Source organism: Xenopus laevis, chromosome 3L (assembly GCF_017654675.1).
Source record: "Xenopus laevis strain J_2021 chromosome 3L, Xenopus_laevis_v10.1, whole genome shotgun sequence".
NCBI classification, from domain to species: Eukaryota; Metazoa; Chordata; class Amphibia; order Anura; family Pipidae; genus Xenopus; species Xenopus laevis.
In genome coordinates, this window is record NC_054375.1 from 132,585,217 (window position 1) to 132,612,655 (window position 27,439).

The window sequence follows — 27,439 nt, forward strand, 5'->3', positions numbered from 1 at the left end:
TTGGCTCTGACATACCTCTGCACACTTTTATTTGGACCCCAGGCCCCCAAACCCTGTAATTATTTTGCTATACATAGAACATATGGAGTTACATACATCACAATCAATATTGGTACAAAAAGGTGAGGAAGGCCCTATGCAAAAGAGCATACACTCTAAAGGGAAGGGAGTAATACACAAGGTGTGGGAGTTTGAAAGATCGAATTAAGAGGGTGAGAAATGTGGTATTGTATGTGGTGTTGCATTTGGTAGTTAAGCAGAGTGAGGGTAGGCTTCTTGAAAGAAGTGCGTTTTAAGAGATTTCTTGAAAGCAGAAAGGTTGGGAGAAAGTCGGACAGACGGTGGGAGAGAGTTCCAGAGGAGGGGTGCAGCCCTTGCAAAGTCTTGAATGCGAGCATGTGAGGAGGTAATGAGAGAAGAGTTGAGAATCAGGTCAGTAGAGGAGCGTAGTAAGCGTAAGTAAGTAATTAACTTTTGCCTCTTTTTCACCTGTAGAGAAAATGGCTGAGCAAAATCCACACGTGCACAACCTAAGCTGCTGGACCATGGAAGGAGCCACCACAGGAGGGAACGCAAGGCACCTAAGGAAGAGGTCGGAACAACCTGGGAGACCGAAGTCAAATAAAGAAGCAAAATGATTAAAGTAACAGTAGTAAATGGGAAACTGCTTATTGTAATTCAAATGGTAATTCAAATAATAATGATTGACATCAAAATGTTGAAATAATTAAACACTTCAGTCTAACGTATCAATAAACAAATCAGAAGTTCATTGAGTCAAACCTGATTAGCAAATATTATCAGTTATTCACATAAAACAGATGAATAAAACAAATTCCTGCACCAAATAACAGCCTCACGCATAACTCTTCCTCCCACACATATACACACATAATTTGGGTTCAGTGGTAACAGGATTATAATGATTTGAATCTATAACAAAAAAGGGAAAGCTGTGCTCACCACTAGACAATTTTAAAAAATATGGGGGGATCCTCTGCACTCCGCTTTAAACAACACACGTTTACTTAGTTGGCCATCTTGAATATATTACAATATATCAAGAAACAGTCCCTGTTTTGTTTAAAGGGGAGGGCATTTGTAGTAGCTTAATGCACAAAATGTCTTAGGGGTACATTTACTAAAACTCAAAGTAATCAAATTGTTTTATAAAAACAGATCTGATCAATCGCCCTTCCCCGATTTTAACTCATCTAAAAATCAAGGCAAAACGACAACAAAATCGAGCATCAATTCGTATTACGCAATAGACACTCTGAAAACTTGATTTACGGAATTGACGCTGCAAAAACCCGATTTGTTCAGATTTTCGCTGAAACCCCCAAATTTTGCAAATTATCCAGCGCAGATCACAGTGTCAAGATCTGCCATTGACTTCTACATAACTTTGACAGGTTTCAGATGAAGTACTTTTGTATTTTTAGCAGCTTTGGGGTATAATAAATCTCTAAAAATTTGAGTTTTTATTCCATGAAAAATTTGAGTTTTTATTCCATGAAAAATTTGAGTTTTACCCCTAAAAACCTTGAACAGAAAAAATCGAGGTTTAATAAACAGGCCCCTTGATGTCCTTATTTAATACTGGGTAAGTGGAGAGGACCTCTTGCTTTTGTCTATATGAATTTTGTGGTCGCAGTTTCATTGCAACCCTGGTTTATGATTTAAAATATAGTGGTGAGCACAACTTTTCCTTGTTTGCAAAGTTTATACAGGAACAGTGTAGCTCCCATCAGGTGATCCCAGTAGTGGCCGATAAAAGGAGCAATCATTTGGGGGGTTGTAACCTTTGAAAGCAACTTGCGGGTATAATTGAATAACAGACTGGAATATGACTAGGAAAGGCCTAAACAGAAAGATGAGTAATAAAAAGTAGCAATAACAATACATATGTAGCCTTACATAGTATTTGTTTTAGATAGGGTCAGTGACCCTCATTTGAAAGCTGGAAAGAGTCAGAAGAAGGCAAATATTAAAAAAACTATGAGGGCAGGGGCACATGGGCAGATTCAGGAAGATTTAGTCGCCGGGCGACTGTTAGTCGACTGTTTCCCTGTGTCTTCCGCCTGCTTCAATGAAAAAACGCCTGCGGCAATTCACTCGCGCCACTTCGATTTCCGAAGTTGCCCGAATCTCCAGGTGTGCCCTTACCCTAAAGAATAAATAATGAAGACTAATTGAAAAGTTGCTTTAAATTAGCCATTGTATAACATAACATTAGCTAACCTAAAGGTGAACCCACCCCTTTAATATATTGATAATGGGCTAGTGCAGGAGACCTCTTGTCTTTGAATGATGGCAGACATCATCCTACCTCTCCTCCTGAGGAACTGAAAACTGGAGAGAAGTCATAGGAAACTCCAACAGGTACAATGAGGACATCAGACACTGCTGCAGACTTCAAAGCAGCAATAACCTGCTGCACCCACCTCTGCCCAATGGGAGACAAGTTATGAGGACAGGAGGTGGAAGGTGATTCCAGAAAAATAAGTAAAGAATGTCCTTCAGCAAGAAAGGTTTCAACGTACTGTGAAAGCAAAAGAGCAAGGATACATAGTTAAATCATGCAATTATACTATAGGAAAAATGAGAAGTCATTATAAATGGGGTTGGGGTACTGGAGAGAAATAAGAACCATAAAAAGCCATAACAAATCACAAATATAAGCTAGCATTCCTGATAAGGACTAGAAAAAGAGATAGATAGGTCAAGTCCAAAGAAGAGAAAGAGGCAGAGCATAGGGTTTCAAAGATAAATTCTAGGGCAAGTGTATTGTTTAGTAAAAGAGAGGGATCGTGACACAAAGCAAGTTCATACCACAGAAAGGACAGCGTCACTCATGGTTGGTGATCCCGTCTGTTGAGGAAGGAACACGGCTCCTGTGCACTGCAGGACAGTCCTGTGAACACATCGTATCACCTTACCTGTGAGCATTAAATGAGTTATACTATCCCACAAAATAATTATTTTATTTTATATATATATATATATATATATATATATATATATATATATATATATATATATATATATATATATATATATATATATATATATATATATATATACATATATATATATATATATATATATATATATATAGGAGAAGGCAGGTGCATGTTGGTTTGGGTAAGGTTGGGTGCGGGTCGAGATTTTCTCGAACCACATATCACTACCGGATGGTAAGTTAACCTCTTGTGGGTAGGGTCAGGTGATGGGTTTGGATAGTAGGCATATCTGTGTGGCAGGTCCTTGGGGGACAACGGGTCTGGGTCAGGCACAGGTTTTCCCGACCAGACCCGCGTAGGTCTCTTGCTATGTGTCAACAGGAAACTGGCCAGGGGGAGAGCAGCAGACACAAACAGCAGCCCCTTTAAAAGGAGAACTAAACTCTCATAAATGAATATGGCAAAAATTTGTATATTTTATATACTAAATTTATTGCACCAGCCTAAAGTTTCAGCTTGTCAATAGCAGCAATGATCCAGGACTTCAAACTTGTCACAGGGGGTCACCATCTTGGAAAGTGTCTGTGACACTCACATGCTCAGTGGGCTCTGAGCAGCTGTTGAGAAGCTAAGCTTAGGGCTCGTCACTAATTATCCAGCAGAAAATGAGGTTGGTCTGTAATATAAGCTGATGCTACAGGGCTGATTAATAAATTATGATGCTAATTGCACTGGTTTCTGTGCCACTGTGTAGTAATTATCCTTATTAATTACTAATCAGCCTTATATCGTGACATTTCTATTCTATGTGTACTGTATATTGTGAGTGGGTCCCTAAGCTCAGTAAGTGACAGCAGCACAGAGCATGTGCAATGAATCAGCAGAAAAGCAGATGGGGAGCTACTGGGGCATCTTTGGAGACACAGATCTTTACTGCTAAAGGGCCGTGGTTGCCTTGAGCTGACACAGAAGCCCAAAACATAATGTAGAACATTTCTAGCCAACTTCTTTAGTAAAGCTTTAGTTTTCCTTTAATATGTACAATACAGTGAATCATTTTTATGTTTTTAGAGAAATTTTAGAGCACCTTAGCCCCAGTGCCAATGACAAGGTCACATGCAAGCCTTTGCAATACAGACAGCTAGGGGCAACATACTGTACATGAGCATTGGTTCACTTGCTATCTGAAAGACTCTGCACACATATCATATTTGAAAAAAAAACTTCTCAACTGAACAGACGCCTTCCTCTCTATAAAATGTAGCCCCAGTCTATCATCCCTGCTATATTACATTGTTCCATAATCCCTGTAGATTCACAGTTGCACGCTATACAGTTTATATTGCTGTTAATGTGTATTCATGTCACGGTTTGTTGAGTGCGAGGACTGCAAAGCACAATGCAATATGCTTAATAAGTAATCAATAATAATCATAAATATAAAAAAAACCTGTCCTGTACCTGCACGGTAGCAGTTTGAATAGATGTCTCTGCAGAGGACAAACCTCCACCTCTTTCTTTATTAACAAGCGTAGTTTTGTGTCATTATTTCCAATGCCATTTCCATGGGCTTAAATGAATACATTAAAAAGAAGTGGGCCAAGGACAGAACTTTCGGGTACTTTCCTTCATGCTGGTCCAGCTACCTAGAGTCTCATTAATCACAACTATATTCTCCTGCCAGGTTGTTGTCCAAAAAGAACCAGTCAGCCCATTACAATTATATATATATATATATATATATATATATATATATATATATATATATATATATATATATATATATATATATATATATATATATATTTATTGAATAAAGTACCCCCTCTTGTAAAATATAAGGATATTATAAGTTACCGAGGAGTTTCATGACCATATAAAAACACGAGGCTGAAGGCCGAGGTACTGGGGGTACTTTATTTATTATAATACACAAGTTTCAGTGAGTCATGTGACAGAAATGACATCAGAACTCACCGTTTATAACTGATGACATCAGAACTCACTGTTTATAAGGATATAATTTACAAGATATTCATAGCTTTTGTGTATTATATATATATATATATATATATATATATATATATATATATATATTCTGTTCAAGAGCAATATCAAATGCTCCAAGTAGCTTCACTTCAACCCTCATCTAAGTATGTTCCTTGTGTTTATGAGTAAAGGGTTAATACCATTCATAGATATTTATCAAACTCTGTAGGAAAGGGTGTCTATGCACCTTCTCATATGTTGCACTAGACGCTGCCATTAGCATCCACCCCCTGTTGGGAGACTCAAGTGGCACAATCCAACCATAGCAAAAAGTGTTGTGATTACTCATCCTGATTTCCTAACTAATTTCCTAATTAGAGTGAGATTACTGCAATAAAACTGATTACTGTAACTTTGTAATGACATTTCCTCCGTTTTTCCCAATGGCATATTACCGATGCTTAAATAGCGCAGTGCAGTTATTGGTACAGAATAAGGCCAGTTTTCAAGAATATATATATATATATTTTTGTAAGGGAGCTTGCAATCTAAGGTCGCTAGCCATTGAAACAACACAACATGCACTGGGTCATCAAGAGCCAATTAACCAGTCTGTAGGTTTCTGGAACATGGAAGAAAAGGGAACAGCTAGAGGAAAACAAAACAAACAGACACAGGGAAATCTGATCAGGAGTCATTTCTGAACAAAATGGATGCAATGCAGAGAGCATATTGATGCAATTTAGTAAGTTACTTCCATCTAAATAGGATCCTGCAAGTCCACATGGTTGCCAGTGCCCATCATGTCTCCTCTGATGAATAGTGGGCAACTGCACCTATTGAGGCTGCATAGCCCCAGAGCTACCACCAACCTGAATCTGGCCCAATAGTCTGCCATTTTGGAGTCCATTTTGAAGCAAAAGACACATTGGTGGTGGACACAACTGCCATATTAGCTTGATGTGACATCACTTCCTGCCTTAGTCTCTCCTCGATCACTCACTAGCTCTGGGCTGAGATTACAGCAGAGACTGGAGGAGGGAAAGGGGAGGGAGAGAGAGGAGCAAACTGAGCATGCTCACGCCCAGGGCAAGGAGGTTTAAGCTGAAAACAGGAAGTCTGATACAGAAGTCCATGTGTACACAAAAGATAGAAAGAAATGCAGTGTTTCTTTTGACAGAGCAGCATTCCTTTGAGGGTTTAATGGTGTATTTATATAGACCTTACTGATAAAGCTTACTTCATTTTAGCCTTTACATAGCCTTTTTAAAAGGTAGGTAGTTATAGACTATATGACCAAAGTGCTCAGTCCCAAAACACTGGCAACAGGTCACAGGTCCCATAAACAGCACAGAGAGAAGTGGATTATTACTATGAAGAGTTACTGCAGCTGAAGGCTTTCACAGCAGCTTGGTGACACAGGAACACTGCATGAGCTTTTTGCTGCCCTTTTCAGAGTCAATTTAATTTACAATAGATCCTATGGGTACTGAAAGAACTAGGCGCCCCCACCCCCTCTGTCTTTCTCTATTCATTACTGGGAAAACATTATTATATAAAACCTTGGCACACAGAGGAATTGTGTTACAATCATCGCCAAATTAAGAAGTAACAAAATAAGAAAACGATGCATTTGCCAAGCCAGAAACAGACTAAAGGGGGTCACAGGGGGTCGAGGATGTTATTGGATCTGGCCATATGCATGAAAGACCAGATACCAAAGATCAGTTCATTCACTAACTGTCCAAAGGAGTTAATCTGAACAGAAATAAAGGATCTGTGCTCCACTTACTTTTCTGGATCTGCTGATGACTTATAGACTCAACAACAAACAACAACTATAGGCAAATTTGATAATCTACAGTAGGGATGCACCGAATCCAGGATTCGGTTCGGGATTCGGATTCACCGGAATCCTTCTGCCTGGCCACAAATTATGCAAATTACATGCGGGAGGGAAATCGCGTGACTTTTTGTCACAAAACAAGGTAGTAAAAAATGTTTTTCCCTTCCCACCCCTAATTTGCCTATGCAAATTAGGATTCAGATTTGCTTCGGTATACGGCCGAATCTTTCATGAAGGATTCGGGGGTTTGGCCGATTCCAAAATAGTGGATTTGGTGCATCCCTAATCTACAGTATCTAGGAACATTTTTTCTGGCCTTCCAAAATTTCTATACATATGGAGCTATAAGGTCAAAACTACCTTCAGGTGGATGAGTACCTTGTCAAATTTGGGAGAGCTAAGCTGATTGGAGCATATGCTCCTGGTAGGGCCACCTTTGGACAGGTCAAAGGGTAGAGACTAGAGTAAAATTGGTCCACCAATCCTCCAGGTTTAGGGGTTAAAGGACATGTAAACCCCTCCACAAAAATGTAATCATTGAACAGCCTCTTTGAAATCTTTAGATACCTGCCACTCTGGTTGTTAAAAGGTTAACAGTAAGGCTTCAGCATCTCCTTAATTACTTAGAAATCCTTCTGCTCCTCTAACCCAATCTGCCCTTTCCCTCAGGAATTTGCTTTAGCTGTTGGCTCATGAGCATGCTCAGTTCTTCTCAGATTACTAAACACATCCTCCAGTCTAACAGCCAATGAAGTGATAGCATTACTGGTTCCCATAGAAACTCTGCTCTAACTGTCGGATCCTATTTTTTCTCCTAACACCTCTCCTGAGCTCAGCTTAACCATTACAGTGCTCAACACCAGCAGAACGTTTTATCAAAGTATGTTGTGTCTGTGTAAACCTGCATTCTGCATTGCATGAACTTTACAGCATACATGTCCTGTTTGCAGATGTCAATGTTACTGATGATGTGTCAGAGGGAAAATGGCCGCCTAGTGAAAGCTGCTATTTGTTTTAGGAAAATGTGATGATGATGCTGACAAATGGAGGGGGTATATGCAGTACAAATAATGTGGCTTGGGTGGGGAAGATATGCCCAACTTATATACATGGTAGGAAAATGTAGGCTTTTCATGCCCTTTAAAATCAGGGCTAACAACCCTGACAAGCTATATTACAGAAACAGCATGCTGCCTTACATGCCAATTGGTGTAATAAGCAATGAGATGAGAAGGCCAAAATTGACCAAACTGCCTGACCATACTAGTTCATGTATGTCTACTTTGAAGCTAGTCATACATTGCCTGCCTTCTAGTGGTGTCCTCTTATAAAAAATGCTTACCCCACAGACTACACAAACAAGTTATTCTCTAACCATCAGTGATAATGTAAAGTGGATCCTGGGCTTATTGTCCAATTTAACCTGCTTCTAATAAAACATTCTGCTGGGACGCAGAGGCACCCAAAATTAGATTGTGCATGAGGAGGAATTTACAGTAGTGTGGGTTAATTTACATAGGGGAGACCCGGGATCGGATTTCAAAGCACAAATCCACAATTCGCAAAGAAATCACCACTTTACCAGTCCCTTATCATTTCCACCAGGCCAAACATTCAATAAGTCAACTCAAATTCCAAGTTATAGAGACTGTTGACATACCAAGAAGAGGTGGGAACCGGTTACTTCAATTAAAATATCGAGAGATGTACTGGATACATAAATTAGGCCACGAGGCTTAAATAAAGATTATACCCCTGGATTGTTTATGTTTAAGTAAGTTGTAGGATGCATACAATGGCGTAACTATTTTGTTCCATTTTCTAATAGTTCTGTTTTTAATAATATGCTTTTTCTCTTTTATTCACAAGGTTACTAGATGGTCTGGAAAATTTGCTGAGTGCAGACTACTAGATCTGCATATGAATCTCAGGGAGAGCTGAGTACCATGTGCAACAGCAATCTATAAGCTTCTCAGGTAATACTAGACCAATCTATTGTGTTGCTAAATTTATATTATTCAGTACACAGATGTATGGACTTATACAAATGGACTTTATTTTTAAATGGACACTTTAAGTATTCTTGTTTCATCTGATTCATTATGATGTCATTTGATGGGGAGGAGTTACAGGCCACTCCCATTGTACACTCTATAAAACACTGTTTTGTATTGGACCACTAGGCTTGACAAAGGGCCCAGTGGGGTCCGAAACGTTGCCCTTATCTTGTATGTATGTGGGCTAAATAAACAAATTATCAATTATCACACCATAATCAGTGTGCTACTGGATTATTCTCTACATGATAATGTAAAGTGGATCCTGGGCTTATTGTCCAATTTAACCTGCTTCTAATAAAACATTCTGCTGGGACGCAGAGGCACCCAAAATTAGATTGTGCATGAGGAGGAATTTACAGTAATATTTGTAATGTTATGTTTATCTTCATTTTAGACAGCCTGTTCCTAGCAATCTAATAAAATAATACTTCTCACCGCACGCAGCATCTTACCTCCTTAAATGTATTTAAAATCCTCGGCTGATTGCTAATTAAGGCTTTAAACCGGAATTTAATTAGTAATGTTCCAAATATGTGTAATGGCTTTCGTGACATATCCATTTTGATAGAATTGATTTAGCCAACAATATTAACATTATGTTCCCCAAGCGTTTAAAGTTATTGCTGTACCGCTGCTCACACCACAGTCACTGAACACGTTTTAAATTATTATTCTGTGCCTCAAATATTAAAATAAAGTGTCTTCACGTTCAACATTAAAAAAATATATCCTTTTTTTATTATTATTATAGGGACAGGATTTTTAGGACCTGATGATTTCAGGATAGGGGGTTTTAGCTGTAATTTGGAACACCATCTAATATGTAATGAAACACAGACTATTGTTTTGCCATTAGCACTCAAGTATGCAAGTTAGATTAAATCAAACACAACAGCTGTCTTAATATTAAAGAGGAAAAGGTTATCAGTTTTGCCTAAAAGATGTATTAGAGCTCACTTTATTAAAATCACCAGAAATCCTCTCTACATGCAGGACTTGTGCAAAAGGCGGTTATTTTGTTAGATTTTGTTTGTACTCGAATCAGTTATTTGAGTGAGCTCTAATTCGTCTGCTAGGAAAGGGAGCCCCCCCCCCCCTATGAGATATATTGGAGCATCCATCTGACACCCAACTGCTGCATAATGACAGAATGAAGAGAAACAGATGCTGAGAGAGGGATAGTGAATATAAACTTGATTATTTCAGAATTTTTAATAGATTGTATTTAGAAAGTTTCCAATTTTAGTATGATGAAGCTTATATTAAAGCTACAGTGGTTGTTTAAATTATTTAAACACATAGTCAGTCAGAGAGTAGTAGAGAGTAGTAAATGGCTTGCTTGTAAAGGCAGCACAGAGACCGGTAGAATACTTACATGGATGGCGTAAAAATGGAATATATTGCAAGCAGTATTGATATAAACACCACTGAAAGTTATTTAACTGACCTGAAAAATGGGGTGCAGTGCGTGCTCTCCCACGCTACCCGAGGAACTTCCAGATTTTGTGAGAAGAGCAGAAACGGTATTATTAAGCCATCAAGCCATGATCGTTGTGTGGATAGGAACACCACAGGAACACCAGGACTCTAAGAGAGACACAGCAACAAAATCATCATTAGTACAGCCAAGTGTATTTTTGTATCTAAGCCTATATCATATGAATAAGAGTTCTATCAAATCTAAGCAATAACTTCTCTACTTCTTTGCTTTCCTCGTTCAATATATAAAAAGGCAGATTTGGCTAGAGGTCTTTTGCTTGAGTGATGAGCACTGAGCTATACAAGAGTCTCACCGCTGCAGATGCCTCTCGGAGCGTAGCCACCTGCCCACAATGGAGTTGGAGGTTTAGAAACATGGCGTTTAGAACTTTGACAAGAAGCCAGCGAATCATTCTGTAGAAAAAAAAAGAGAAAAGAGGATGGACTAGAATAACAGAAAGACTTGATGATCAAGGAGTCAAAATGAGAAGTGATGGACAAAATATACCCTATCTTATAGGCTGTTAGGGCAAGGCCAGACGTGGCGTTTTTTACATTGCGTTTTTTTCCGTCGGATGTAAATACTCATAAACTGCACTACCACTAAAACGAATGGAAAACGCACTAAGGCAATTCTCACAGGGCGCTTGTAAGCTAGTATTGGTGTTTTTTAGCAGAAACGCCAATAAGTCAAGAAACTACCAAATCAATAGATTCTATGGGATCTGCAAGTTTGAAAACACTTAACGCAAATACGCAGCGTATTTTAAATATGGCGTCCAAATTCTTGCGCGATAAATGACGCATATACGTCAGTGACGTAATTACAGTGCATATTGACGATCATTCCTGCTCCATTTTGCATGGAAATAGTTTTTTTATTTCTAAATAGCTTTTCTATTTCTAGCCAGCAGAATTATGGGGAACGGGAACAATGAGAAGTGCATGTTGTAAAAAGAAACCTACGTGCTGAAAAACGCGTGTTGACGTTCACGTGTGGTTTCAGTGGCGTTTACCACCCCGACTGAGCTTTTTTAAAAACGGGGTCTAAACGGAGTTTAAAAGGGGTCTTTATGTAATTTGAATCATCAGATTTTAAATCTGCTGAAAATCATTTAAAGATTAAATAAACCCAACATGATTGTTTTGCCACCAATATGGATTGGATTACCATCAAGGTAATATTTTACTGAGAAAAAATTAAAACACGTTTAATAAGAATATTTTGCTTAAAATATACTGCTGATCAATTAAATCAAATAACTAATATATTTGTGTGGTAATGTGAATCATTTTAGTATTTTTTTTTGCTGGATAGTAAAGATCTAATGCTTTGAGAAACTTTGTTACTGATGTCTAACAATATTTCACATTGAGGGATATCCTATGGTTTTAGATGATAGCTTGTGGAGCTCTAATCTTCATCAGCTTTTAAAGCTTTAGGCAATTATTAAATGTGCAACATTTTGAATATTAAACATAATTAGTTATATGGAGGGGGTTGGTGGCCCTTGAAATATTGTTTTTCATTAAGGACAAAGGAGAAAAGACGCGCTGCAGAAGAAGACTGACAGTTGACTTAAAGAGATACTTTTTTATTATCTATCATAACATTGTCTTTGAATACTATTTATAATTTTGCCATAAAAGTATTTGCCTGATGATTTTACGCTACCTTTCTTACTGTCCTGTTCCTCTGTGAGGAGGCTGCCATATTTGTGCAGCAGTAGTCGGTTAGCATTAGAAAATCAAACTGACAGGTTAAAGGAAAACTATACCCCCAAACAATGTAGGTCTCGATAAAAAGATATTGCACAAAACAGCTCGTATGTAAAACCCTGCTTCATGTAAGTAAACCATTTTCATAATAATATACTTTTTTTAGTAGTATGTGCCATTGTGTAATCATAAATAGAAAATTGGCATTTTTAAAAAATAAGGGCAGGCCCCTGGTATCGTATGATTCACTGTGCACACAAACAAACCATACATGTTAGGTCACATGAGCCAATTAACAGAGAGAGTTGTGACTTTTGTTTCTGTTGCTTAAAGGAACAGTAACGTCAAAAAATAAAAGTGTTTTAAAGTAATGAATATATAATGCAGTGTTGCCCTGCACTGGTAAAACTGATGTGTTAGCTTCAGAAACACTACTATTGTTTATATAAATAAGCTGCTGTGTAGCAATGGGGGCAGCCATTCAAAGGAGAAAAGGCTCAGGTTACACAGCAGATACCAAATAAACTCTGTCTGTCTAATGGTGTTATCTGTTATCCATTAGTTAACCTGTGCCATATAGCCATTTGTTCAATTTCCGCCATTGCTACACAGCAGCTTATTTATATGAACTATAGTAGTGTTTCTGAAGCAAACAGATCAGGTTTACCAGTGCAGGGCAACAAGACATGATATTTTCATTACTTTAAAACACTTACATTTTTTGGTGTTACTGTTCCTTTAAGTATTCATTTTGGGGGTATATTTTTCCTTTAAGAAGGGACAGTCAGGTTGTCAAGACAGTCAGGTTTAGGAACTTCAAGTGACAATTACTTACAAAAGCAGAACTTTCAGTGAAAAATTATCAATGTGACCTATAGGTAACTGTTAGGGGCACATTCACCAAGCTCGGGTGAATGAATAGAGGGAAAAGAACTCGAATTTCGAGTAGTTTTTTGTGCTCCTTCGACTATCGAATTGGCGTAAATTCGCCTGAGTAGAATGATTCGAATAGATCGAGCACAAAAACGCTGCGACTATTCGCCCATTCGATAGTCGAAGAACTGTCTCTTTTAAAAATACTTCGACTACCTACTTCGCCACCTGAAAACCTACCGAATTGCTTTAAAAGCCTATGGGGAAAGTCCCATAGGCTTGTTTTCTAAGTTTTTGATTGAATAAAAAGGCATTCGATCGATCATTCGATCGAATGAAAATCCTTCGATCGAATATTCGATTGTGCGACTATTCGCCGGGCGAATATTCGCCCATTTGACTATTCGATCGAATGTGTACATTTGCCCGAATTGCCTATTCGATTCTATTCCCCAGTCAAATTTCGAGGGATTTAACCCCTTGAAATTCGACCCTTGATACATCTGCCCCTTAATGTAGATTAATATTTTGAAAATCAATTTTTTAGGGTCAGTATCACTTTAATGAGATGAGTTTTGAGCATGAAAACTGTTTGCTTGAATTGGATAACTATACAAAAGGGCATCAATAACCGATATACATATCAGTAGATCAGGGTGATTGTCTGGGCCACTGCAGTGGCACTGAACCACAGATTCACTGGCTAATGTCACAAATAGCAGTGATTATTACATATGGCCTTAACAAAAGAGAAGTAAAGAAACACACTGGCACACAAGACTTGTAGTTGCAGGGCAAGCCCTTGCAAAAGTTGTTCCTGCGGAAGTGCAACGTTTTGGGACTCCGCCCCTTTGTGAAGCATTATATTTCCATAATTCTATTATACTTAAAAGAGAAGTCAGTCCACAAGTGGTCCGTTATACCTATTCCCTAAGCAAGATTTTTTCTGTCTACAAAACAAGACAATTACCTAGTGAGACCTGGAGACAGAGACCTTTGGATTTGACCCAGAATCTCAAGCACTTCCATGTGATTACTATCCACAAAGGATCTGGTGGTTGTAGGTTCTGCGTGTTCAACAGGTTCATCCTGTGTCAGATCTTTATCTTTAGCAGACTGAAGACTGAAAAATCATGAGATCAAAATGCATTGTCAGAAAGCAAGAAAAGAGGGTTACAGAAAGACAAAAAAAACTATGGGAAGGGTAAAGCTGGCCATACATGAAGAGATCCGCTCATCTGGTGACATCGCCAAACGAGCGGATCTTTCACCGATATGCCTGCCAATGGCAGGGCTATATTGGGGCTCGGTCGGCGGAAAAATGAAACCTTCCCAATCGATATCGTGGCCAGATATCGATCGGGAAGACCCATCGGAAGCCCCCATACATGGGCAGATAAATTGCCGAATTGGTCTAACCGATATCGGCAGCTTTATCTGCACATGTATGGCCACCTTATGAGTTAAGGTGGCCATACACGGGCCGATTAAAGCTGCCGACAGACCAAGTCAGCAACTTATTGGCCCGTGTATGGGGCCCCCCCAACGGGCTTCCCCGATCCAGATCTGGCCGAAAGTCGGGCAGATCTCGATGGGATGGGACAAAAAATCCCGTTGGATCACGGCCCATGATCGGATCAGCCCGATATTGCCCACCTCAAGGTGGGCATATCGGAGAGAGATCCGCTCATTTGGCGACATCGCCAAACGAGCGGATCTCTCCGTGTGTGGCCACCTTTATACTGAAGAATTAGTGAAGCAAACACATTGGTAAAGCAATACATGGAAGTGACAGTGACACAACCCACTGACCAGCACACAGAGGCTAAAACTAATTAAGGAGAAGACCTGGGATGCTTTAATATCTTCTGACAGAAGTCTGAGGACACATCTTTATCTGCTGAGCGGTCACAAATGAACACTATACAGCTCAATCTCCTCACTAACCAACCACGGAACCTGCAGACAGAACAAAGAGATAAACATACACATGCAGAGTGAGAACGTTTTAGGATACGTTTTAGGTTTTCCGCCATATGGGTTTTACCTTGACGTGGTATGGTGGCTTATCAATCTTATGATTATAATTTTGTAACTAAAAAACCCCTGTCTTTGTAAATACATGCATCTGCATAGATTACTTATATGACAGGGGAACAGGGAATGTGCATTGATCAATTTCTCTTCTTTTTCTCTATGTCTGTAGTTAATTTGGCCAGATCATTAACACTTCCATTGTATTTTAGTACATTTTTATTTAGCCTTGGAGTGCTCCCACAACCTTTCCTTTTTGTTTTCCTAACATCACAGCAAGGCACAAAGCTAGTAGGCAGTGCTCAAGAGGGAATACTGCAGTCTGTAGCACAGATATATAACCCAGGATTTTTTAGGAGACTGCTAGAGTGAGTTTATATTTCTATCTGCCATTAAATTTCCTGCCTGGCTGCTAAGGTCAATGTTCAAAACCATCCAGCCTTTTAAAAAGAATTGAAGATCAGTTGCAAATCCAGAATCCAGTCTGTTCCATTCCCAAAGCTGCAACTCACTAAACACATATATATATATGTTAGCTACATTGGATTAAATAGGCCCCTGCAATAGGTACCTTTGATCTCCTGAGCATAATCCTTACATTGCTTCCCTACCTTCTCTATTCCCAAGTAAATAAAAGAAACAATAAGAGACCCCAGAACGACTGCCACGTCATGTTTAGATAATCCATGCGCACACAAGCCACGTTTACCTGCTGTCCTGCTCTGTAATATGAAGAGCGTTCCGAAATCCCAACTGTGTATATCGTTTGTAAAAGAAGATTTCCTGCAATTCAAAGGAGTATATATATATATATATATATATATATATATATATATATATATATATATATATATATATATATATATATATATATATATATATATTCTTGTATTATTTACAGATAGACAAACTTAAGAACATCACAAAACATATTTCTGACTTTATTTCTAAGAACTCACCATGCTTTTAGGGGTGCATGTCTGACAAGGCTGTCCAACAAAGGGCCGGTACTTCCCAAGAAAGGGAGATATGGTATCAACCTTCAGTCCTAGTCCAATAGGCCAAATAGTTTTCTATAAATTGATATGAGTATAAATTATAAAACACAAATACACAAAAAAACACAAAGGAAACGGCAACCATAATCTCCCATGAATTACACTATTTAAGAACATGCTAATTTCATGCTAATTCTGAGTATACTGTAATTTTATAGGTGAATATTAATCACAGTATGGAAAGAGAGAGCGAACCCTAAATTTCCCACATTTAGTAGAACCACACACGAAAATCTTATATCTTATATTAAATCTTATATGCTGAATTTAGGGGCAGATTTATAAAAGTGTATTTATCAATGGAGTTCACCAATACGATTCTAAAAATTCCATAGGAATGAATAGAACATCGGTGAGATTTTCTGTGGCGAGCTCTAATCTCACATTTTGATAAATCTGCTCCCTAATGTTAATAAACCAAGCTAAGGGTACTTTATCTTTATAATAGTAATAATGTGGGACTTTAAAGTTTTCACTGGATCTTACATAGGGGCACATTTACTAAAGGGAGAATTGTGTTTTTTTTTGCGAAAATTTCCAGCGAATTTGCCAATTTACTAGAAGACGACAATTTGATAGCATAAAAGCTCAGCGCTAGAGATGTTTCGCCAGCAACAATTCTCCAGCGAAGTTTCTCCATCGAAAATTCTCTAGTGAAAATCCAGTAATTTATCAAAGTGTGAACGGTACCCTTTTCGCCAAAGTGTAATTTGCCAGGTTCCGGCAAACCCCATTATAAAGATAGAGCAGCCACTTTTAAATCACAATCTACATTGCCCTTTCCATGCTACTTTTCTCTAGAGAATTTTCCACACTACTATTGTATGGGGAAATATACTGGCCAATTTATGCCAGGAGAAAATTCACCACATTTCTCTTGAAAAAGTGAACTTATGATTTTTAGTAACTATGGAGATATGTTGTGAAAATACACCTGGCGAAGTTAGGGGAAGAGAAAATTCACAGTTTAGTAAATGTGCCCCATAGAATTTTGTTAAGAGTGTCAGTGACACGCACATGCTCAGTGTGATCTGGGCAGCTGCTGAGAAGCTAAGCTTAGGGGTTGTCACAAATCATCAAGCAGAAAATGAGGGTCTCATGTCATAAAAACTGATAGTACAGGGCTGATTATTAAATTCTGATGCTAATGGCATCTGAATTAATTACTAATCAGCCTTGTATCATGACATCTATCATCTATATCAGTGGTCCCAACCAGTAGCTCATGAGTAACATATTGCTCTCCAACCCCTTGGATGTTGCCCAGTGGCCTCAAAGCAGGTGATTATTTTTGAATTCCAGGCTTGAGGCAAGTTGTATAAAAATCAGGTGCACTGCCAAACAGAGCCTCAATGTAGGATGACAATCCACATAGGGGCTACCAAATGGCCAATCACAGTACTTATTTGGCACCCCAAGAACATTTTTCATGCTAGTGTTACTCCCCAACTCCTTTTACTTATGAATGTTGCTCATGGGTTCAAAAGTTTGGGGATCCCTGATCTATACATACACAGTGTATTGTAAATCTTTCCCTAAGATCAGGTACCTGGCAGCAGAGAGCATGTGGGAGCAACTAGTGGCATCTGTGCATATTTGGAGGAACAGATCTTCACTGCTAAAGGGCTGTGGTTGCCTTTTGCAGGTGCAGAACCCAAAAACATAACATTTCTAACCTACTTTATTAAAGGGGTGGTTCACCTTTGAGTTAAGTTTTGGTATGATGTAGAGAGTGATATTTTGAGACAATCGGCAGCTCTCCAATTTGCAATTTCAGCAATCTGATTGCTATGGTCCAAATTACCCTAGCAACCATGCACTGATTCGAATAAGAGACTGGAATGTGAATTGGAGAGGCCTGAATAGAAAGATAATTAATAAAAAGTAGAAATAACAATACATTTTAGAAGAAGGCAAACTATATAAAAAAAAAAATAATGAAGACCAATAAAAATTTGTTTAGCATTGACCATTCTATAACATACTAAAAGTTAACTTAAAGGCTAACCACCCCTTTAAGCTTTAGCTCTCCTTTCATTTACTGGTAAAGGTATGGGATCCGTTATCAAGAAACCCGTGGAATGGTCGTCTTCTATACACTCCATTTTATCCAAATAATCCAATTTTTTAAAAATAATTTCGTTTTTCTGTGTAGTAATAAAACAGTATCTTGTACTTGATCCCAACTAAGATATAATGAATCCTTATTGGAGGCAAAACAAGCTTATTGGGTTTATTTAATGTTTACATGATTTTCTAGTAGACTTAAGGTATGAAGATCCAAATTACGGAAAGATCCATTATCCGAAAAACCGGAGATCCTGAGCTTTCTGGATAACAGGTCCCATAGCTGTACTGTAAAGGCTGTGGGAGTATTTTTGGAAAAAAATTACCAAGAATTTACTTATTTTTCATAAATCTCCCAGGACATAAATTAATGAGATCCCAGAACAGTATATACCAGTGTCCAAGAACAGTACCACTCTATTAAAATTTTAATAGTGGTTGTACCTGCTATATTATGTGGCTTTGCAAAGACATTTAACTCCATAGACATGTAGAGAAACTATTAACAACAACAAATGATGCCTTTTGTATTGTTTGATGTGCAGAACAGTACAGTCAAAGGTCCCTTTCCCATTATACAAAAAAAAGAAGAAATGTGCAAGAAAACTAACAACTGGGGCAAGTTTTCAATTGCTCTTGAGTCAAGTTGAGAGCTTGGTGTCTTGAATTCTACTACAAAGCACATAAGTGTTGGTGCCGGGCACACTGGCAAACTCACCTATTGATCAGACCAGAAAAGTAGTAAATTATAAATTGAAGTTTTATTATATAGTAATCACTATGATTACGTGTCCTAGTGACATGAAACGCGTCAGGTGAGAGATGACTATATAATAAAGCTTCAATTTTTAATTTACTACTTTTCCGGTCTGATCAATATGTGAGTTTGCCAGTGTGCCCGGCACCAACACTTATGTGCTTTGTATACGGAATATCTGCTCCCCTGAGCTGAGGGCCTGGGGCTGGAGCACCTGGGCCACGTCTTTACTTGGGTGAGTGATTCTACCACATTTGCCATATGCTTGAAAATTCATAAATTCAAGGTCTTGAATTCTACTAACATTGTCTGGTTGCATCCTCAGACAGGATTCTAGGTGTTGTAGTTTCACAACAGCTGAAGAATTGCCACCCCTGCCTTAAAAAATAATGGAACCCCACAAAGTTTTTTTGGCTCAAAGGTCATGTAGACTAAGGAAAGCCCTGGCTACAGGTCTATAAACAAACCACCACCATCCACTGGGGGACAGTTAAAGAACTGTATTTTGTAACTCACAGCAGTGTTGACATTTCTTGGGTATAAACATTAAAAAGTAAAACTTACCGAGACCATGAACTTTGCAGGATTCTGAAGGTTGGGTGTTTCGCTTCCCATTCTGGCACCTCTAAAGACCTGTAACAAGCAAATGATCAAATGCATGCTTGAGAGAGAGGTTTGATTCTCATATCCTGCATCAGCAGATCAAAAATTAGATTGTATCTGTATAGAACAGCAAGACTAATAAAAGGATGTACCTGATTGGATTACTCAGCTTAAATGGCCATACACATACCAATATGAAACATTTTCCATACCTGTGTGATAGCTGGTCATGATTGTGCCATTGTCACTATTAGCCTGTTCATCAATGCACCAGGTTTGAAAATTGTATCTGCTGATGCACCATGTTGGCCAAAAAAGTTACGCACACCAAAAGTTAAATCAAAGCCTGGGTGCCAGTCCGTTTTTGTAAACAATGTAGAAGTCTTCTGGTGACAGCACTCCCAGTGAGGTAAATCAAACAAAATTGGTAAACTAAAGCAGGTTTATTTAATCCAACGTTTCGGTTCTATCTCAGAACCTTCATCAGATCCTTTCCCTGATGAAGGTTCTGAGATAGAACCGAAACATTGGATTAAATAAACCTGCTTTAGTTTACCTATTTTGTTTGATTTACCTCACTGGGAGTGCTGTCACCAGAAGATATATATAAACAAGGGAAAGTTGTTAAAAACATTAAGAGGGGGTGCAATGTGGCTGCGACCACAAAATTCATACAGACAAATACATGAAGTCCTCTGCACTCATTATCAATATATTTAAGACATTGAGACATTTTGTGCCTTAAAAGGAGAAGGAGAGGCTAAAACTAAGTAAGCTTTAGCAGAAAGGTCTATATAAATACACCAGTAAACCCTCAAAGTAATGCTGCTCTGAGTCCTCTGTCAAAAGAAACACTGCATTTCTTTCCTTCTATTGTGTACACATGGGCTTCTGTATCAGACTTCCTGTTTTCAGCTTAAACCTCCAGGGCTAGGGCTTAAGCATGCTCAGTTTGCTCCTCTCTCCTTTTCCCCCTCCCTTCCCCTCCCCAGCTGTAATCTGAGCCAAGAGCTATGAGTGAGCAGGGACAAACACAAGTAGGAAGTGATGTCACACCAAACTAATATGGCAGCTGCTATCCTAAACAAACAGAGAGCTTCTATAGCTATTTACTAAGGTATAGTTAAGCATTCTGCAGAATAAAGAAATTGTTATTGCTTGCATTTTTGTGGTCAATCTATAGGCAACAAACTGCTTTGGTAGCTTTTCTTCTCCTTTAAGCTACTAAATGTCTTACCCTTTAAAAAAAAAAAAAAAAACAGGGATTGTTTGTCCATATATTGCAATATTATTAAGCTGGCCAACAACGTCAAAGTCATCCCTAGAATGGCCAGTTCTACACTCAACTCCAGGGTCGGACTGGGGGGACCGGGGCCCACCGGGACTGTTGCCGAGTGCCCCCCTCCGGCCACCCGTCCTCCCACTGTGACGCGCCGGGGACGAGCAAGGAAGCCGCTCGGTGCGCATGCGCAACAGCGCCGCTTGGCGCGCATGCGCAGGCGGCGCTACTCAGCGCCGATAATTTTTTTTTTTTTAAATATAAATATTTAGAGAGGGGTTCTGGCCCGGCGGGGGCCCATGAGGGTCGGGGCCCACCGGGTATTTTCCCGGTGTCCCGCCGGGCCAGTCCGACACTGCTCAACTCATTTTCTTTAAGAATTCAGTTGCTTCATTATACATTTTACACAGGGACTAGGTTTTACCTGCAAAAAAATGATATATATATATATATATATATATATATATATATATATATATATATATATATATATATATATATATATATAATACACAAAAGCCATGAATATCCTGTAAATTATATCCTTATAAACGGTGAGTAGTGATGTCATCAGTTATAAACGGTGAGTAGTGATGTCATTTCTGTCACATGACTTACTAAAATTTGTGTATTATAATAAATAAAGTACCCCCAGTTGCAAAATATGAGGATATTAGAAGTTACCTCGGAGTTCCATGACCTGTATAAAAACACTCGGCCTTCGGCCTCGTGTTTTTATATGGTCATGAAACTCCTCGGTAACTAATAATATCCTTATATTTTACAAGAGGGGGTACTTTATTCACTATATATATATATATATATATATATATATATATATACTATATAAAAAAAAGAGATATTGCCGCACAACCCTCTTGGTTTCTGGGTGCAAGTAGTCAAAAAGGCACTGCCAAAGTAGCCAATATCATAGAAGAAATAAAAACTGACACAGCACTCCAAATTTCGTATGCAAAAAAAGATATATATTGTAGAAAGACATACCAAAGCCCATAGGGCGACGTTTCGGGGTATACAAACCCCTTTCTCAAGCCAAGGGCAGCAGTTTTTATTTTTTCTATATATATATATATATATATATATATATAAGTCCCATGGGTGTCCGCACTCTTTTCTCTTAGTTTGCTGAGGTGCACGATCAAATATTGTATTATATATGATGAAGGGATCAGCACACTCATTTGTAGATGAATCAAAACGTGCTTTTATTTAACACAATCAAAACGTGCTTTTTGGACACAATGCTGTGTTAAATAAAAGCACGTTTTGATTCATCTACAAATGAGTGTGCTGATCCCTTCATCATATATATATATATATATATATATATATATATATATATATATATATATATATATAGTCTAGCCATCGTGAAAGCAGGATTAAATTTTACAAACAATTTTATTTATTTCTGCTTTTCAAAACGTCAACATCTAGCCAGTAAAGATACTGTTAGTGACAAATCAAGTGTATTACCTCCCTGGTTATATGGCATATTACAAGCTTATCACTAAAAGGACTAAATGATATTACTCTACATCTTCATTTGTTCTATTCCACATCAGAACATCGCACAATGGAAGCTCCCCCGGGACCCATTTATATTTCACTTAGCAAAGAAAAAGCAGATAATTACAGTATCACAAGATAAAATAAATAGTCGATGGAGGGAATACATATGTTAATACATTTATAAAGCCTCACTTATTTACTGGGAATGCGTTACTACTGTTTGGTTACAGTTTTCCTTTTCCCCAGGCTTGTGGGATGGAATAATTGCAGCTCTTGACAGACATCCAGGAGGCAAAACACGAGAGCAAAATATACTCATTTAACAGATCAGGCAGAAAATGGAACTTTGCTCCGTGATGGAGAGAGTGGCACTTAGTGGGATCCCCACCCCCACATGGAAGTGCATTTTAATGGGTACACAGTGTAAAATTATATAATATCAGGAGCAAATCCACCCATGAGCAACTAAGAAATCAAATTTTTAAAGGGCCAATAGAAACTTGAATTATTCCATGCCATCTGGACTAATGCACAAGCATTATGAGGACAATTGTATATATATGCAATAACTTACTCCCAGTAGGTCTTACTCCTAGAGCAAGGCTGCCCAACTGGAAGCACACAGTCGGTCTGTTGCTATCAAAAGTGTTTTAATGGGAAGCACCTGCAAATAAAATATATTAAAAAAAAGAGAGCAGCTTCAGGATCAATGCAGGCTGTGCCTCCTGCCTCTCCGTACCTCTACGGTACACGGGATACCAACATGCCATTACCTGAGTGCCCATCCTTCACTAATACAGCACTAATAGAGTAAGTGTTGTATTGGCTGCAGGTCTCTGCATTCAGAAAATATTTGCACAATGCTCCACACAGTGAAAAAGATGTCTTATTGTACATAGCACTTTGCACACTGCCTAGTGCACTGTAAATGAGCCCTATTATCTGTCAACCCATGAGCCAGTAGTTGGATACTGTGCAGCATCGGCACATGACTTTAGTTACCTACTCATATATGTTAAAATATCAAAAGGTGCAACATTTGCCCAGGTGCAGTAACCCATAGCAACCAAATACAGATGCACCGAATTTACTACTTTGGTATTCAGCCGAACTCTGAATCCTTCGTGAAAGTTAGTGTTGTATTAGCGAAGGGAGCTGCAGGTCTCTGTGCTCGGAAATGGAGCACAAAGGTCTGTGGCTATTTGCACAATGCTCCATACAGTGAAAACAATTGCTTATTGCAAATTGCACACTGCCTAGTGCACTGTAAATGAGCCCTATTATCTGTCAACCCACAAGTCAGTAGTTGGATACTGTGCGGCATCGGCACGTGAATGGTCGACTTTAGTTACCTACTCCCATATGTTAAAATATCAAAAGGTGCAACATTTGCCCAGGTGCAGTAACTCATAGCAACCAATTACAGATGCACCGAATTTATTACTTTGGTATTCAGCCGAACTCTGCATCCTTCGTGAAATATTGGGCTCAATACAAAGGACTAAAACGCGTGGTTACAAATATTTTGACTTCCTTGTTTGTGTGTCGGATTCGGTTCAGCCAGGCCCTTCGGCCGAATGTGAATCCTGCTGAAAAAGGCGGAATCCTGGCCTAATCCCAATAGGGATGCACTGAATCCAGGATTGGGTTTGAGATTAGGCCAGGATTCCAATAGGGTTGCGGCCTGGCCAGTAAAAATGATGGTTGATCCCAACGTTATTAATAGGGAAAAAGATAAATACATAGGGAGGCCGGTGTTTTTTTCCAGAAAAGGTAGTAACCCTAGATTCCAATGAGACCCTGTTACAAACTTTGAACCTTTAATTGAATAATACTCCTGTCACTGTCCTGGGACTATAGTTACCCGGAAATATTAATGCTGTACTTTATGTACTTTCTTGCATAAATGTATATATATATATATATATATATATATATATATATATAGCATTCCAAGGTTATACGCACACCGTATTGAGAATCAATAATTTATTTATTAGCACATTAATGCATCCGCATCGACGTTTCGGTTCATGGTCTTGAACCTTTCTCAAGATGCTTTACCATATAAAATTTAGCAATAAAGTTACAAAATTTAAACCAAACATGGGACATGGGTTACCCACTTTTAAATATTTAGCAATTGACCATGTTCCGGCACCTCGTCGGGGTGGAAACCGTTCACGGCTATTATTGCAACGTGAATCCTTTTGGATTAAAACACTTGGTACTATTTCACCTAATGGACTCAATGAGTATTGCTCACTCAATTGTTTTCTAGACCAGCGTTAAATTCTGCAAAATTATTAGATCTGACTCCTTTCGAGCCACCTGACAATTTTTTTCTTTTCTACAAGTATTAATATGTTTGTATTTCCACTGATCTATTGTTTTTTTTGTAATAATTGATATGTTGGATTTCACCAATCATCTGTCGTGGTGTCACTAGATGGGCGGGATTATGTTTGGTTTAAATTTTGTAACTTTATTGCTAAATTTTATATGGTAAAGCATCTTGAGAAAGGTTCAAGACCATGAACCGAAACGTCGATGCGGATGCATTAATGTGCTAATAAATAAATTATTGATTCTCAATACGGTGTGCAATCTACACACTGCACCCGAAGTAATAGACAAAGTGACGTGTGCGGACTTGCACGAAGGCTATATATATATATATATATATATATATATACAGGGCCGGAACTAGGGGTAGGCAGAGTAGGCACGTGCCTACGGCGCAAAGCTTGGGGGGCGCCCGACACGTACCTTTAAGTGCTGCCTACCCCTGTCCAGTCTGCTGTTCTGTTCCGTGTACGCATGCGCCTATCTGACATCAGGGTTGCGTGCGTCCTGGTCTATGTGCGCATGCGCCTATCTTACAGCAGGGTGGCGTGCGTTGTGAGACTGCTTCCAGCGCACATGCGTGCGCTTAAGTATGCACACGGTCACGTATGCGCACAGTTACGTATGCGCCCGCACAGTGAACGGGGCGACGCAGCTGACCACTTGCCTGGGGCGCCCAGCCCATCTGGCCTGGCCCTATATATACATATTTTACACAGGGCCGCCATCAGGGGGGCACAGTTGTACCGGGCCCCGCAGGTATTTGTGTATAAGGGGGGCCCGGACATGCTTCACTTACTTTATTAGCTGGCCCCCCCTGCTGTCAGCGTGCTGAAATCTTCAGAAAAGAGCACAGGAGCTCCAGTGCGTGTATGATCATACGTGCATGATTTTTCTAATTTTCAGTTCTCTGTATCCTCATTGATTGATTAAGTTTACAGGGATTGGATAGGTGAAGTAGGATCCTACCTTAACAGCAGGGGGTCCGGCTTATCAAGTAAGTGAAGCATGGCCGGGGCCCCCTTAGCTCTGGCAAGCTATCTTGTTTAAATTTTGGGGGGGGGCTGTCCGCCATTTATTTTTATTTTAAACTTAAAGGAGGGTCCAACAGTGGATTTTAATAACTTGTGTGGGGCCCAGGCCATCAGTATTTTTTTTTACTGATCACCAGCCACCAATGGCTTTTTATAACTTAGGGGGGTTTAATGTTTTAGCTCTGTCTGTGTGGGTTGGGAGAGATATGGGGTGGGGCTTGGGGGTGGGCAGGACCAGGGGGCCCAGAAAATGTAGCGGTACAGGGCCCCATGATTATAAAGGAGCAGTGACCAGCTCCATGTTGTAGCTCCCACCCTTCCCAGCTATAGTCAGGTGATCCCACTGGTGTCTAATAAAAGGGCAGCCAAGTTTGGGAGTTTTACTTTGAAAGCAGCTAGTAAGTTGCAGGTAAAACTTAGTCCCTTTGTATAATGAAGCAATAGAATTCTTAATGAATCAGATGAAAATTGAGCATAGGACTGGCCAGATATGGGATGACTTTGACGTAGTTGGCCAGCTTAAATATATTGCAATATATGGACAAACAATCCCTGTGTTGTTTAAAGGGTAAGGCATTTTTTAGTAGCAGTATGCACAAAATGTCGCTGTCTTAAATATATTGATAATGGGTTGAGTGCAGAGAGTGTATTTGACTATATGTATTTTGTGGTCACAGCCTCATTGCACCCCCGCCTAATGGTTTTAAAATGTAGTGGTGAGCACAACTTTCCCTTGTTTGTTTTATTTATATATATATATATATATATATATATATATATATATATATATATATATATATATATATATATATATATATATATATATACACACTAAACAAGTTTAGTTCTCAATATATAACCCCCTGAAAAAATATTCTTGCACAACTGAACTGTAACTTTCTTAAATAAAAAAATATATATATATTTATATATACTAATAAGAGTAGCAACCTGCTGAGTATGTAGCCTGTGTGGGCATCATGCTGTGAGACAGTGGCTGCTATAAATGGACAGTGCATTCCTACTTTGCTCACCTGCTTTCAAAGCACAGACTCTGGAAACATCTGATATATTTCTTGAAGCGAATCTGTTTGGTGGAGTTCTAGGAAGCCTGAGAACTACATATCCCAGGAAGCTGTGCAACAGGAAGTGGATGGACATTTGCCAATAGCAGTCCAGCTAGAGTAAGAAGGGGAGGGGCAAGAAAGACTAAGGCAAGAGCTGCTGAGGAGGTAAAAGATAGGAGCTGTAGCTAGTTTGATGTTGCTCAGAGAATCTGCATAGCAATAGCATTTTAAAGAGGTGATAAGTAAATGCTAACTGTTTCTAAACCTGTTGCAAACTTTGCACCCTAAAGGTTATGGCCTATAACTGCTGCCATCTGGTGGAAACAGAAGCTGAATAAATACCCCTTGCCTGTTGTTGCTCTTTATACTAAAGAAAGTGACCTTGTGACACTGGGGCAATGACAGACAGACCTTCACACAAAAGACTTGCCACTTGTGCTGCAGGCAGTTTGATACTGCTCAGTGTTCATCTATTAAAGGGTTGCTTACCTTTAAATTTACTTTTACAATGGCTAATTCTAAGCACCTTTTCAATTGGTCTTCATTATTTATTTTCTATCGTTTTTCTGATCAAATGGGGGTCACTGACCCCATCTAAAAACAAATGCTCTGTAAGGCTACACATTTATTGTTATTACTCATCTTTCTATTCAGACTCTCTCCTATGCATATTCCAGTCTCTTGTTCAAATCAGTGCATGGTTGCTAGGGTAATTTGGACCCTGGCAAC

The 27,439-nt window shown here is 38.9% G+C and overlaps 1 protein-coding gene across 1 annotated transcript in view; it reads right to left on the bottom strand.

Moving 5' to 3' along the window:
- gpat2.L (glycerol-3-phosphate acyltransferase 2, mitochondrial L homeolog) overlaps nt 1–26,800 on the bottom strand; it is a 51,593-nt gene extending 24,793 nt beyond the window's left edge. The window contains exons 1-11 of the mRNA XM_041586974.1: nt 26,678–26,800; nt 19,413–19,481; nt 15,926–16,039; nt 15,676–15,749; nt 14,781–14,891; nt 13,903–14,055; nt 10,655–10,754; nt 10,309–10,448; nt 2,836–2,917; nt 2,333–2,545; nt 490–603 (exon numbers count right to left, since the gene is read on the bottom strand). Of these exons, the coding sequence (XP_041442908.1) occupies nt 490–603; nt 2,333–2,545; nt 2,836–2,917; nt 10,309–10,448; nt 10,655–10,754; nt 13,903–14,055; nt 14,781–14,891; nt 15,676–15,749; nt 15,926–16,039; nt 19,413–19,463 (1,152 nt within the window). The 5' untranslated portion in view covers nt 19,464–19,481; nt 26,678–26,800. The remainder of the gene's footprint in view (nt 1–489; nt 604–2,332; nt 2,546–2,835; nt 2,918–10,308; nt 10,449–10,654; nt 10,755–13,902; nt 14,056–14,780; nt 14,892–15,675; nt 15,750–15,925; nt 16,040–19,412; nt 19,482–26,677) is intronic.
- Between the last annotated feature and the right edge of the window lie 639 nt (nt 26,801–27,439).